The sequence below is a fragment of the Danio aesculapii genome, chromosome 24 (assembly GCF_903798145.1).
Source record: "Danio aesculapii chromosome 24, fDanAes4.1, whole genome shotgun sequence".
In the NCBI taxonomy this organism is placed as follows: domain Eukaryota; kingdom Metazoa; phylum Chordata; class Actinopteri; order Cypriniformes; family Danionidae; genus Danio; species Danio aesculapii.
This window is the reverse complement of record NC_079458.1, coordinates 20949239-20965255: the sequence shown is the minus strand read 5'-3', so window position 1 is coordinate 20965255 and position 16017 is coordinate 20949239. Positions and strand designations below refer to the sequence as shown.

At 35.9% G+C, this 16017-nt stretch overlaps 2 protein-coding genes across 2 annotated transcripts in view; both read left to right on the top strand.

Annotated features, from left to right (window-relative positions):
• The first annotated feature begins 3753 nt into the window (after positions 1–3753).
• c1qtnf9 (C1q and TNF related 9) lies at positions 3754–8547 on the top strand. The gene is made up of 3 exons (XM_056450753.1): positions 3754–4041; positions 4467–4529; positions 7049–8547. Exons 1-3 carry the CDS (start codon positions 3861–3863, stop codon positions 7816–7818), a joined length of 1014 nt encoding a protein of 337 aa, XP_056306728.1. The 5' UTR covers positions 3754–3860; the 3' UTR covers positions 7819–8547.
• Positions 8548–10607: 2060 nt separating this feature from the next.
• Positions 10608–16017, top strand: part of spata13 (spermatogenesis associated 13) — a 50748-nt gene continuing 45338 nt past the window's right edge. Inside the window, exon 1 of the mRNA XM_056450215.1 lies at positions 10608–11008. Within this exon, the coding sequence (XP_056306190.1) occupies positions 11000–11008 (9 nt within the window). The 5' untranslated portion in view covers positions 10608–10999. The remainder of the gene's footprint in view (positions 11009–16017) is intronic.

The following is a 16017-nucleotide window of genomic DNA, read 5'->3' as shown; positions in this document are numbered from 1 at the left end:
TAGATGTGTTGTTCTTGTAAAATAGCTGTCTAAACTTCAAGTTCTTAACTTAAAGGATATAGGGTAAGACTTTATTTTAAGGTGTCCTAGTTACATGTTCTATGTACTTTACTATAGCAACTATGTATAATAGCATGTAATTAGACTTAAACTCTCATGCTCACTCAAACCTTAATAAGTACATGTAATTGATTAATATTACTCTGTAGTTAAATGAACGATTTCACCGTAACAAGGACACAGTACAAGAAAGTGTAACTAAATATTGTACAATATCTTAAGCATTTGAGTCCTTTTTCTTCAGTTTATGGTTAATTAACCTAATTTGTCAAACTTTCTCACAGTTAAGAGTTTATTTCTCACAACTTTTTCTCAGAATTATCATTAATTCATTTTCTTTTACGCTTAGTCCCTTTATTACACCGGGGTTGCCACAGCGGAATGAACCGGCAACTTATCCAGCACATGTTTTACGCAGCGAATGCCCTTCCAGCCGCAACCCATCCCTGGGAAACACCCATACACACTCATACACTAGGGACAATTTAGCCTTCCCAATTCACCTGCACCTTTGCACCTGTGTCTTTGGGGGAAACCGGAGCACCTGGAGGAAACCCACGCGAACGCTGGGAGAACATGCAAACTCCACAGAGAAACGCCAACTGACCCAGCCGAGGCTCGAACCAGCGACCTTCTTGCTGTGAGGCGACAGCACTACCTACTGCGCCACTGCGTCGCCTTCTCAAAATCATTATTTTTGTATCTCTCAGTATTGAAATAATTTGCGAAATAAAGTAAAAAAATGAAGTTCAATTTAAACGTGGAATTCCAAGATTTTAATTCAGAATTGTAATATATAAACATGGAATTATGAAAAATAAAATCATAGCTTACAACTAATAAATTAGCCTTTTTTCCCTCAGACTTGAGGTTTTGCATCTCACATTTTTTGATGTATGGACTTGTTGTAAGTCTATATCTTGCAATTCTAATAATATTAGCCGAATTACTAGATATAACATTGAAATTGTGAGAAAAGAATTCAGTTTATAACTTGCAAATCAGACTTTTGATTTTATATCACACAATTTTGACTTCTAAACTCATAATAGCAAGATATACAACCCCTGGCAAAAAGTATGGAATCACCACTCTTGGAAGATTCAAATGTGTTGTGTAGAAAACAAAACCAAACACATACATGCCACAAAACTATTTTCATTCAATAATCCAACCTTCTGGCTGTATGAAACACTGTAGTCAATTACAACTTTTTTACAGATCAAACAGAGGAAAAAAAATATGGAATCACACAAATCTGAGGAAAATTATATGAAATCACCATGTAATTTGCATTTTTTAAACAAACAACTTTATCTGATTACAACTGCTAATTAGTCTGCAGCTAAAAAAGAACGTTTGCACAGGTGTTGAACCAAGCTGATTAACATAACTCATGGCTCCAACACTAGAGATGTCAGATGAAATTAAGGAGAGAAAATGAGGAACAAATGGGCAGAAAGTGGAGTCAATGTCTGGGACAGGACTGTAAGAAATTACCTAAAAGAAATGGGATTTATTTACAGAAAAGCCTAGCCAGACCATCATTAACATCTAAACAGAAAAGAACAAGGTTTCAGTGGGCTAAAGAAAGACAGTCTTGGGCTGTGGATGACTGGATGAGAGTGATATTCAGTGATAAATCACGAAACTGCATTGGGCAGGGTGATGATGCTGGTGCCGTTCCAATGAAATTTATATTGACAACTGTCTGAAGAAAACATGCAAATTTCCAGAGTCATTAATGATCTTGGGTTGTACGTCAGGTAAAGGTATGGAAGATGACAGTCATTACATCCTTTGTAAATGCACAAGTTGGACACTTTTCTTATTCCATCAATTAAAAGGATGTTTGGTGATGATGACAAAATTTTTCTGGATGATAATGCATTGTGCCATAAGGCAAAACCTGTGAAAACTTTTCTAATGAAAAGACATATAATTTAAATGGGATGCCCTGCAAATAGTGCAGACCTCAATCCAATTGAAAATGGTCCACAACAAGGCTTCAACTTGCAAAGTTGATCTGCCAATTGCAATAAGCCAACGTTGAACACAGTTTGATGACGAACACTGTTAAATCCATGCCTCAGATAATTCAAGATGTTATAAAAGTCAGAGGTGGTGCAAAAGTACAAGTACAAACAAAGTACTAGTGGTGTTTTTATTTGGTAATTCCATAAAATTTTCCTCAGATTTGTGTGATTCCTTGTTTATTTCCTCTGTTTGATCTGTAAAAACTGTTGTAATTTTTAAGCGTTTCATACAGCCAGAAGAAATCACCTAAAAGAAATGGGATTTATTTACAGAAAAGCCTAGCCAAACCATCATTAACATCTAAACAGTAAAGAGCAAGGTTTCAGTGGGCTAAAGAAAGATTGTCTTGGGCTGTGGATTGTTAAATAAAAATAGTTTTGTGGCATGTATGTGTTTGGTTTTGTTTTCTACACAAACATTTGAATGAATCTTCCAAGAGTGGTGATTTCGTACTTTTTGCCAGGGGTTGTATATCTTATGCTGACATTGAGAAAAAAAAATAGAATTGCTATTTAAACTCAGAATCACAAGAATAATCTTGCAATCTCTCTTTTTTTTCCTCTATAGATTTACGAGATTTCAACTAACAAATTTGGAGACAAAAAAAACTGACACATTAACTGAAATATAAACTAAAAATTGATTGATTATTAACTCATTTTTATTTGTTTTTTAAAACAAGGCAGAAACACGCTTGCATGCCAACATGAAAGTGCCTATAAAGAATAATGCTTTAAAAATGTAAAAATAGGCAGGCAGATTTTGCCCTAAACCTTAATTAACACTGAAGACATTCAGGATAAAACAGCCCATGTCAAATAATGATGCCTTAAAGGGATCATTTCCCCCCCAAAAAAAATTTAATTTTGCCATTTATTCATTTCTTTTCTCCTTTGAATACAAAGGAGATTTTTTGTAGAATGTTGGAAAGGAAACCAGTACATATTGATTTCTATGGTATTTCTTTCCTACTAGAGTTAAATAATAGATTGGCATTAAAGACACCAATGTGTTTCCTCATCAGAAAAAAAACTCAAAGATTTAAATCCAAATTTTGGGTACAAACTGTACCTTTAAAATGGTCTATACCTATATACTCCAAAACTGCTTTATATGGTATCGTACACTAAAGCTCTGTCATATGCACTCTTATATAGGCATAGAAACCTTTTAACTCTAATTGAAATCTTTATGTTTCAGAGTGGGAGGCAGACAAGACTCTCATATTTCAAACGCTTAAAGCCAAATGGAACAGCACTCGTAAGGTCAAGCGCTGGGATGCGTTGGATTGCATTCGCAGTGTCACTGAAGTGGAAACTTAATCAAGAGGAGCTGCATGGGACCATGTGCATTAAGCAGCGATGCTCTTTAGACCGACTTTATGGATGTTCAGTAACATTTCTAAAGCGACCAAATCAATATTGACAAATTAAATCAAAAGATGCTATGGGCCAAATGCAACAGACTGGCTTTCGGTTTAACATTAATCTTTACAATGGCTTTTGTTTGCAAAAGCATGCTAATATGGGTTGTGCAGTAGCATGTTTCGGGTTGATTATTATCTAAACTGAAATACAAAAAGGAATATAAATAGAGGACACAGGTGAAGTGTAACGCATTTGGGTACAATAAGTAATCTTAACAATGAATTTCTGACCAATGAAATGACAGGTTCAGAGTCTGACAAATCTTCAGATATGCACATTATGCGTCTCTGAACACCATTTTTTGGACTCTATTGGTGAAGGTGCTTGAGAAAAAACATGCTCTTCCCCAGACTCATCTGTATGCTTTTACTAGTTGTGTTGGTCAATGCTGCAGAACAAAGCGCTTCTGACAAAAGTTGTGTTTGTGGTCACCCCGGCATTCCTGGAGACCCGGGACACAATGGAATGCCAGGTCGTGATGGCAGAGATGGGGCCAGAGGTGACAAAGGAGATAGAGGTAAGAAAGAAAGCAAAACTTCCTTGACTTCATGTTAATCAGTCACCTTTGAGCCAAGTCATGAGGCAAGATAGGTACACAAGTTGAACAAAGTTGTAAAATAAATTCTTTTGTACTATTTTGAACATAAAGTCCAAGACATTGGCATAGTTTCTCAAACTGGTAGTATTTTGACCTCCATAAGAATAATTCTTTTAAAGAGGATTTTGGAAGTGAGACCGTAGAAGAACTATGGTTTCTCAGAGTGTCTTTCAGTGAACAATTCTTAAAAGAACCATTTACAGTATTTCTTACTGAGAGGAACAGTTGAATGATTTAAAGAGATGTTTGTACTAATGTAATGTTTCATAGATAATAATTTTAATAGTGTATATGCATTGTAAGTGTTTCATAGTAAAGTATATAACTGCTGGTGCTTTCTGAAGGTGATATAGGAACATGCGGTGATGTTGGTAAACCGGGGCTGAAAGGAGATAAAGGAGATTCTGGTAAATATTACTTTCTTTGTGCGCACAAATACATTCTCAAAATCACATACTGTACATCAAGAAATACATTTTAAAATGTCATTTCTTATTGTATACCAGGGGTCACCAATATCTTTCCTGGAGGGCCGGTATCCCTGCTGAGTTTAACGCCAACTCTCCTCAACACACCTGCCTGGACTTTTCTAGTATACCTAGTAAGATCCTGGTTAGCTTGTTCCAGGTGTGCTTGATTAGGGTTGTAGCTAAACTCTGTTTAGAGTTTGGTGACCCCTCCCTGCAGGCACAGGACATCAACATGATGTCATATTGATGTTGTACCCCAACATACCCCAATGTTATGGGGAAATTGGATTTTGTTTGGAAATGAAAATGGGGTTGACGTCAGAACCCAATGAAATTAACCAAATATCAATGTAATTTGACGTCGTTATTGTCCTTAGATGCTGTCTAGACATTGAATTTTGGTCATCTGACGTCATGACCTAAATCTAACCTAATATTAATGTCTTATGATGTTGTGTGCCTGCAGGGCTGATGTATACCAATGGCTAAACCATATTTTTCAAGTTTGGATCATTTTGACAATCGAATATGCCTTTTAGACAGCTCATGAAACTGAAGAAACGCATTTGTTGTTTATTGTGAACATACATCTCTGTCCTGGAGGGCTGGTGTCCCTGCAGAGTTTAGCTCCAAACTCTCCTCAACACACCTGCCTAGAAGTTTCTAGTATGCCTAGTAAGATCCTGGTTATCTTGTTCCAGGTGTGTTTGATTAGGGTTGGAGCTAAACTAATGTAATGTAGTCTGAATCACATATACATAAAAAATATTTATATAATAAATGTATTTTGTTACCTGACACTTAAAGTGCATAATGTAAACATGGTTAAAATTATGAATGTTTTTATATTTTAAATAAATAGCCCATATTAAACAAAAATGCTCATTATTTTTAATATTTACTAGTTCTGAACAAAGATATATGGTGATTAATTGCATTTCAGTTTAAAAGTTTGTTTTGACATAATATATGTGTGTGTGCTATATTATGTATATACAAAAACCCACATGCTCGCATATATTTAAGAAATTTTTATATATATATAAGATGGAAGTTGTATGTAAATTAAAAGTTTATCACATCTGAATCATATATACATAATAAATATATATAATTTACACACGTATATGTCAAAACAAACTTTTATTTTTAATGTGATTAATTGCGATTAATCTTTGCCCAGCACTAGCACTTACATAATTTATCATTATGTTTTCATCATTATATTATATATCATAATCTATTTTACGATGTTCAATTAGAGATTTCTTGTGTTTCTGAATATATAATTCACTTGGATAGCATATATTAAACAGTCATTAACAGCCTGATCTCATGAGAAAACGTAACTATTTTACATTTTGTCAGTTTAGTGGCTAATTCGAGTTCAGTCATTCGAAAATGTACGATTTTTAAAGAGCCCCTATTATGGGTTTTTGAAAATGACCTTCCATGCAGTGTGTAACACAGCTCTAAGTGAAGTGAAATATCCAGCTGAGGCTTAAATCTGAAAATGCACCTTGTTTATTGATTCATCCATAAAACAGTCGACTCATAGAAGTTTGAATGAATCGCCACTGTAATGAGTCTTTAGCACTGTCGACGTGACGTCAATTTGGAACTCAAGCCTGACCCTTTTTTAGCGCACGCACAGACCCAAGAAAATTGAAACCCCCAGCCACGCCTACAAACACTGTAAAAGGAAAAAGAGGAAGACAAACACTGTAGTAGATGCCAGTTGAATGAAGTTGCACAGACACTGTTCTCTGAAGTTTGAGGGACAGTTAATGTTATTTTCCCTACCCAAAGATGAGCCTATGAAGAGTCAGTGGTAGAAGTTTATTTTGCAAAAATACCTCAGCATTATTACCCCAGCCTTGTGCTGCGTTCCTGTCAATTTTCTGACATGTGCTTCAGCAATCTACACGCTTACGATTGGGGATTCATTGGCCGTTTGTTAAATTAAGGATCAGAAAGACTATTAATGTGGGACTTTGTCAGAACTTGAAGGAACTTTACAGTACACAGCTCATGGATCAGTTCCTTCATCCATTTCATAGGTGTAATTAAGTGCGATTAAAATGGTTGCCTCCTTTTTTTCTCTAGCTTGCAAATCATGTATTTAATTGTATTTTGTTAGTTGTAACTACTTGTACTGTATCTGGTTAACTCTTTATATTCTCATAAAAATGCATATTATAAGACAATGAAAGTGTTTTTTGACCTTACATGCATGTCAGATTGTTGTTGGAGACCACCAAGACCAAAATATGACAATTTTTAATGCATAATAGGGGCTCTTTAAAAAGAGGCATGGCACCCAACCCCACCCCAAAACCCAACTGTCATTGGAGGACAAGCAAATCATACTAATTTGTATGCAAAAGTTACGAATTGCCATGACAGTGTTGTAACAGCATATGGCTTTTGCTATTATCATGCTGCTCCTTTTTCAGGGATTACTGGCATAGCTGGTCCAAAGGGCAAACGTGGAGATACTGGAGAACGGGGCCCACCTGGCAAAATGGGACCCCAAGGCTTCGCAGGGCCACTGGGATTGAAAGGTCAGAAGGGAGAACTTGGTATTCCAGGACCACAAGGCATAAAAGGAGATGTCGGTCCAGTTGGCCCTGAAGGACCACAAGGAGACATCGGCATTAAAGGAGACAAGGGCATACAGGGTCCTTTGGGGCCTCCAGGACGACCAGGCCCAAAAGGTGAGATCGGACAACCAGGTAATAAAGGCAGCATTGGTGTTCGTGGTGAAAGGGGCTCAAAAGGAGACATCGGAGAGCAAGGTCCAAAAGGGGACATGCCAGAGATACCAAAAAGTGCTTTCTCAGCTAGATTGAGTGACAGCACCAAATTACCAGCTGCTAATGCTCCAATTCGATTTGATAGAGTCCTCTATAACAGTCAAGGTCACTACGATCCTGAAACAGGGCGCTTCACGTGTGCCATCAGGGGAGCATATTTTTTCACCTACCATATCACTGTCTTCTCTCGTAATGTGAAAGTGGTGCTGATGAAGAACGGTCAGCGAGTCATCTACACTATGGATAGCTACCAAGGTGGTGAGGACCAGGCTTCTGGCGGGACCGTCCTGGAACTGGAAGTAGGCGACAAAGTGTGGTTGCAAGTGGCTGATAGACAGCTATACAACGGGTTGTATGCAGATGATGACGATGATACAGTTTTTTCCGGATTTCTTCTTTTCGCAAGCTAAAGATGCTGCCTGAAGGGGTGCAGAAAGATAACATTTAACACTTTAACAATAACAGTACATGAATAATGATGTATTAATATGCAAACTAAGAAACAAAAATGTGCACACATCTAGGATTCTCAAAGGCAGGTGCTCGATCAAAAACAAACACAGTGGCAAAAGATCAGAAGAAAATCGGCACACTGCCACTTTAGCTCTCCAAAAAAATTTTATGTAACATTTCAACCTACATGGTCTTCATCAGGTGAAGCTAAGTCAACCTGATGAAGGTCAACCTGATGAAGACCATTTAGATCGAAACGTTGTTACATATAAACATTTTGAGAGCTAAAGTGGCAGTGTGCCGATTATCTTCTGATCTTTTGCCACTTTATGCAAACTAAACATTATTATGAATTGATGATGAGTTAACATGAGTTCATGTGTGAATAGCAGCTACCTTAATTACTTGTTAGTACATGTTGTTAATTAATGTATTAATTAACATTTAAGTTTAAGCTAAATATATGAACTCATGAGCTGTTAATGTATAATTATGTCATGACTTTACTTGGAGGGGCACTTCACCATTTCCTTATCCTTAACTAATCCTGAACTCCTTTGTTTATACTGTTCATGTTGACGTTGACAGAACACTTTTTATTGTTATTCATAGGGTTGTCACGATACTGGAATTCGATACCAATCGATAAATTTTTTTTAAAACCGTCCATTTCTCGTGAACATTTAAGCGCTTTAATAAATGAAATCTTCTGTTGTGAATGAGATGGTGTCTTGAGTGTTTTTGTTAATCAAAGCATTACTATTATATTCAATCAAAATCTATCAGTTATGTAATGAATGGAATTTCAGCTGAAAAAAACTCTATAGGAGACAATAGTGTCATTATTCTGCTCAATTGGGTTTCCATGATGACAAAAGAGTACTAAAAAAGGGAATAATAGAAGTTTTATTTTTGTTGTTTTGAAAAGGTTTGCATACAGACTGTCCAATCAAACCTGTTCACATGTATCATCCAAGAACATTTGTTTGGGCAGAACATCTGATTAGATATGAAGTCCAATTGATTAAAACTGTTGATCATATTGATGGATATGACTTTAAGGAAAAGCACTGCAAGTGAACAAGAAAAACTAGCTATATAACCTACATAATAAAAGCAAAAAAATTATATTTTGATTTCATGGGGACTTCTTAACTAATAGTTTTATTTAATTAATTATTCTCATAATCTTGGTCATAAATTTATAAAGGGTGCTACAGTATTATTATGTGGCCAGTGGTAGCCAGCTAGAACATGCAAACTCCTAGCACTTAGATATCACTGTTAATGGGATAGTTCACAATCAAACAGGGCACAAAGTAACGTGGGGTAAAATGTACAGTAACACAGAGTTTTAAGGTATTTTCTCAGGGTTAACTATGGCATGCCTCCGAGGTTTTCACCACAGTGTCGGCAGACATCTTCCTGCCAATTATTGAAAATGTTAGGTGAAATGTGGATGAGATTAAATTAAATTTTTTAAAAATCTGTAAACGTATTACAGAAAATCTTATATTGTTGTGATTACCGTCTTCTTGGCTAAAAGATGGAACCATTTTGAAAGATGTAAAAAACACAGCCCCTGCTAGCCAGTTTTGAGGAAAACACAACACAGCGGGCTTAGTTGTAACAGGGTGTTACAAATAAGCCTCACACTGTTGGACACCGATTAAACTAAATAAATTTAGAATTTTGAGTGTAAAGTTGGGAACTTTTTAAATAGAAAAATGTTTTTTTAATAAAAAACATTTTTAATAGAAAATGATTGCTAATAATGCAAATAAATGCATGGTATAATAATGGATAATAATGCAAATACATCCAAATGTGTTTATCTAATAGATAAATAAATAAGCATGATGTGCTATGTAGAAGCAAAAAAAAGTTTTTTTTTCATAGTTAAGTACTGAGGAAATATACCATTTATAGTAAACTGACTTTAAATAAATTGTCTAAAATCTGACTTCATAAGCATGTGTTACAACGAACCCTCTACATCTTACATCTTGCCCCACAGGTGGGGTAAATAGTAACATTTTTACTCCTGGCACTTTTCTCAATACTGCACAGAAACCATAGGTCCGGCAATCATACAACCAGTGCTGTTTTTTAGGAGGCTTGTGTGTTAAAAATATATTTTTTGTGGTAAAAAATATGGTTCGTCTAACCCCATTACTTCCCCACCACCCGCCCACCCACAATGAATCACCCTTCACTTCTTCGAAACCTGTTTGAATTTCTTTCTTCTGTTGACAATATAAACCTTTCACCATTGACTACCATAATATTTGCTTTTTCCTATGGATGTCAATGATTACAGGTTTCCAACATTCTTCAAAATATCTTCTTTCGTGTTCAACGGAATAAAGAAGCACATAAAGGTTTACAACCACTTGAGGATAAGTAAATAGTGAGTAAGTGTAAATTATTGGGTAAACTATGCCTTTAACCTGTTTGTTTAGAAGACGTAAAAACATGCTAAGCAGAGCAGAACAGGTAAATGTAGTCTATTTGTTACGCTTCTGCTAATCCTACTCAGTGCATATCTTGAGAAGAATGTTAAAACAAAGCAAAAAATAATTAAAGGGCACTGTTAAATCAAACAAATAATATCACAGTCGTAGTGCTGATGATTTTGGCAGGCGTCCCGTGCGCAGACTATGAACCGCGTATCACAGCCGACCTTTTTTCTCCGCCCCGCAGCAATCAGCGCAACAAGTGCACTGATGCTGGCCAATACCGTCGCGACGCTGCCTGCAGTCATGGCTCTCTGGCTGAGCCCTTCCACCGAACCTATCCAAACTTTTTAACAGATGCGGGTTGACCCTCGAAATCCGGTTGATTTATTCCGTTAAATCGCCTGAGAGAGTTGGCGAGCCACGTACAGTCGCACTTTTTCACGGAAAGTTTTCTGCCTCTGCTAGTTGTGTGCCTACAGAGTGTTTGTTCACGCACGAGACGAAATTTTGTCTTCAGTCTGCTCATCGTGTACTTTTACATCCACCATTGGTTTGTTTACCGATTTCCGCTAAGTTACTATGCGTAATCTGTCGGACATTGGACTGTCGGAGGAGTTAGTCGGGTCGATCGAAGCCGATCAACTGTTGTGACACCGGGCCAAGACGCCGCTCAAGAAGTATGATAAAGGTACGACTCTTCGTCTAAATAATATCTTGTTTTCGAGTTCATATATGTGTTTTGTATGTTTTAAAATCACAATGTATGTGTGAACATGTGGGGAGGAAAGTTTGACTGCGGGTTTATCATCTTGCCAGTTCCGTTGGGTTCAAAAGAGGCTGAGGGGAGGAGGAGGGTATTGTGGGTATTGTGTATGCGTTACTATCCCACTAGTTACCATAGGGATGTGGGGGGTGTTTTCGCGCAAAGCTTGTAGGGATATCGGAGAAGTGAAGGAGGGGGTTGGTTGGGGTGGTGGTGCTTCTTAAAGAGCTTTTATAGAGAGGCTGAGTTCATTAAACTCACAAATAAACCAGAGCTTTTTTACATTCTCTCTCTCACGTCTGTGGAAAAAGCCCAACTCTGTGTAATCGCCTTCATTCATACCAGCTTGCTCTTAAACCTGAAATATTTGTCTTGATTTGTCCTGCTTGAAAGGTTTTCATTGTGGTGGAACAGAATAAGGGTTTTTTTTTTTTTTGTTTTCAGCTATGTAGGGAAACAAACATTTCATGCAGTGTTTTATAAATAATTGGTTTTCAACCAGGGGTCCAAGCATCTGGTTTGAAAGATATGGCTTTAACTGGGTTTAAATGGCACGCTGTTTTTAACTAGCAAAGCTGATGCTTAACTGGTTGGTTAAGTAGGACTTAGCCTAAAGGGTTGGTTCCCCCAAATATTTATTTTACTGTTCATTTACATTTCCTCAGGCCATCCAAAATGTAGGTAACTGCACAGAATTATTGTTTTGCTTAATATACAGTGCTCAGCATATATAAGTTCACCCCACACAAATCTATCTTTTAAATTAATATTTTTAATAGGAAGCTATTCAATGTTATATTTGTGCATATACATTAGATGAAGCCAAATCTGGAGCTTATCTAACAAAATAACTTATGATAATGGTCCAAAAACTAGTACACCCAAATTTATGTTATAGAAAAATATTAAATATAAATAAAAAAGACAGGAAAAATCAAGAGAAGGAAAAAGAAAAAAATATTTGAAATTTTGTAGATTGTAATTTTATTTTTGCATTATTTTGCTTGAATTTAATTGTATTATCTTTCAATTTCTAAATATGTTTGGTGACTAAAACATTATTTTAATAAATATATCTGTTTAATAGATCTGTTTTGTTTAAAAGCACCAAAATACACTGCCTATATTCACTGAGAAATGGATAAAAATATTCATTTTTAAAATGGGGTGTACTTCGTTATGCTGAGCACTGTAACCTCAACATACCGTAAGAAACCACAGGTATTGTTGTTTCTTACCTGTGCTTTTCAACTCTAAAGATGTCAGTAGCTGCAGTTCCAGCTCAAAATGCCCTTTACAGTTCTACTTAGAAAAAAGTATACGTTTTAGCATAAAATTCCAGATAGGATGTTCAAGTGCTGTATATGCAATATATTTATTCATATCTGTCTGGGAAATTCTACCAGAATTGTACATTATCTGTCCCTGAACTAAAAACATAAATACAGTGAATAAAAAGTATTTCATCCCAAAAATGTCTAAAGCGGACTGATGGTTGATTTGTGTGAGTTGTTCTGTAAATGAGTATGTCATTCATTTGGTTTTCAGATTTTCTTTCTTTATTAAAACATTTTACAAATCTACAAAACCTGTTTTTGTCCTTGTCCTCAGCCCAATTCAATCTACAGCTTTAATAGTTTTGTTATGCTAAAAACTGTTATTTAGAAAAAAAAAACTTCAGAAAAAGCTAGTTTAAGTTGTTATCGTTCACATCAGTTGATTAAAAACATGAAATTATAAATAAATTCTACAAATAAATACTTTTTATTTGTTGTCCCTATGTTTCTGTAAGTCTGTCACTTTTGCATTAAATTTAACATAAAATGCGAGCAATACACCTTTAAGGCTATGACTAAGAGTGATGGAGGAGAAGCTGACAGTGATCAAGGATGCATTTTGTCATTGAACTGTACGATTATATGGTTGTTTTTGAGGATAACAAGCTTAAAGGTCAGGCCCGGTCACATTTTTTATAAGTGAAAATGTATGTTTGGTTGAATGTTCTATATATTATTCATACGAGTAAGATATGAATAAAATAAAATGGCATTGAAGAATTAATGGACAAATTGAATCTAATGTCAAGTAAAAAATAATACAATATTTGTTAAGATGAAATCACAATACAATTAATTACCATGTTTAAATGATTAAAAAGCTTATCCACTAATTACCAGCTGAGATAGTCATGAAAATTCATCAATCAAAAAGTGTGGGAACGTACCTCTGAAAATTAGGGAAATAATCAAGGTTAATTACGTTAATCTACATGCCATTTGAAAACAAGCAGCTTTGTCATCATTACAGCCAAAGTCCCAGAATTAAAGTATCTCAGCCGACATGGGGGGCCTCCACACATTGTCTTGGACAGCAGGGGTGTTTTTGAAGTCTACCGTGAGAAGTGCTGTTATAAATGCATTCAGGATTTTATTAAAACTACACTGTAAAAAAAACAAAACTAAGTTGACTAAACTTAAAATTTTAAGGCAACAAACATCAGGACATTTTTAAGTTGACTCAACATTCAACCCAATTACTTCACTTGACTCAATTATTAAATTGAGTAAATTCAAATGTCCTAAAGTTTGTTGCTTAATTTTAAGTTGAATCAACTTTTTTTTACAGTGTAGATTTACATTTCAGTTTGTAAGTGTCTCATTTCTCATTATTTAATGTCTAAAGTCCAATACATGGTTTGTCATGCGCACACCATGTGCTTCTGTTGACACCATAATTTATGGCCAATAAATGAAGCATGCCAGAATGAGAATGTCACTGTAATCTTAGTTCGTAATTGGCGATAACAATTGGTTAAAAGTACAGTGTCCAGCACTTTCACTTCTCTAAACAAATGCTTTGCTTTAAAATGTCAACACACTCAAGCGCTGGTATGCACTCCTCCACACATAATGAGGGTGTTTGCATTATCACAAGACACGCACAAGGAATTTTATGCCTCACTGGGTGCCTCCTAATCCATGGTCGCCGTAAATTAAGGCTAAATCTCACTTCCAACCCTCTTTCTGATGATCTTACACCTTGATAGAGCAAAAAATGCATTGATGCGCTAAGTGTTTAATGATGTTTTGTCAGTAGAGAGTGTCTGTTGGTGTGGGCTTTTTGTGTGAAATTCTTGTAATGCTATAAACAATTCTATGAATTCTGTGCATGCATATAGGAATATTTCACGCCAAAATAAAAGAAAAATCTTTCATTGATCTATGACTGACTTTGTTCGCTGAAAAAGAACAGATTTTTGACAAAAATTCGGGGTGTTGCTTTATAATATGCAATAAAAGTAAATGAGAATTGGCTTCAAAATGATCAAGTAATTTCTATAAACAAAAGTTATTTATGTGGATTTCTTTGCTATATTACAAGCATGTGAGGTAAAAACATGAATAGATTTCGACATCAGCACTAGCTGTTCTCTGTGGGTTCATGGCAGTTCAAATGACGCAGGGATGACAAACAAACAAAATCTTTTGAGTCTGAGTTTTTTAGTGAATCGCAATTGATACACTGTTCATATTAAAGGCTGTGAAAACAAATATAGCTACACATTATGTGCAAAAGGGATACTGTCATAGACTGTAAAAGATATGGACGTAGTATCAGTGACGTTACCCATAGGTTTCTGAAGAGCCAAATGAAGCTACAAGTAGTCATGGGCAACCGATGCCATTTTGTTCTTGCCGACCGGGGGATACCAAATAAGGGCAAAGAGGCGGAGCTACAGATGCCTGCTAGCAGTTTGCTTAGATGAGCTTTTTTTGGGGAGAAATGCTTAATACTTCATTACCTCGTTTGTGTTCTGACCACATGTACTTGGTTGTGTACTACATCAATAAAGTGTTTAGACTTTTAAAAACATTGTTGTAAGACAAGCATGTAAGCATGTAATTGAGCCACTAAGCATTGTTCTTAGGATGTTTTTCCACAAGAGGAAAACGCGAATTACTTTCAAATACTTCAAATATAGTCTGTGTTAGTAAACGCAAGGCTATTAATGAAATCCAGGCATAAAACTGTTTGACAACATTTCAGAGGAATGTTCAATAGCCTACAGCTAATCAATCTGACAGATTCTGGAGTGCATTACAGGTCTAAAGAAAATATAAATGATAAAGTATCTTAAATAAAACAGATACATTTTTAGATATGATGTGTAAGTATATAATTTCACTCACCTGGGAAATGGAGGCAACTTGAATTGTTTGTGAGCACAATTAAGTACACGCAGCATGCCGTATTGTCTGATAATTGTAAGAAATAATTCCAAAAGGCAATTGACTGTGTAAAGCCACATAAAAGAAAAACACGATGTATATGCCGAGTTCAGCGGCTAATCAGCTGAGGTGACTGTGATCAGCAAGACCTAGCTGTCACTCAAGTGGCCACGCCCTTAATTATGCAGACTAAATATAACTTAATATAAACGAAACAGATGAGTTATAAAAAATTCACCCCCTCACAGCTGTCATGAAGGATAATATTAGCTACATGCACCAAAACCATCTTTTGTACAAGGCTGTAAACATGTTTTATCAGCTGTAAAATTGGCCAATTTAGCATTGCAGTCAGCGAACATCTGGACTTCTTGGAGCCAGCCCCAAAGGTAAGTCGATGAATTGCAGTTTTAGTTACTTCCATATCAACTTCACGAGGGAGAGCGGGTGGTTGCCATTTGTACATAGTATTTCTATGTAAATGCTCTTGCTGGACATGCGTGACCGTTTACGTTTCACACTTTTTGCATCACCTTGCGACAGAGAATTTCAGCTTTTACACACAGTGCCACTCATCAGTGACTACATTTACATGGACATCAGTAATGGAATTATTTGCCTTAATCTGAATAAGACAATAATATGATTAAGGTGTTTACCCGAGTTGCTTTTTGAATGTTCCTTATATAGCGCATAAATCAATTA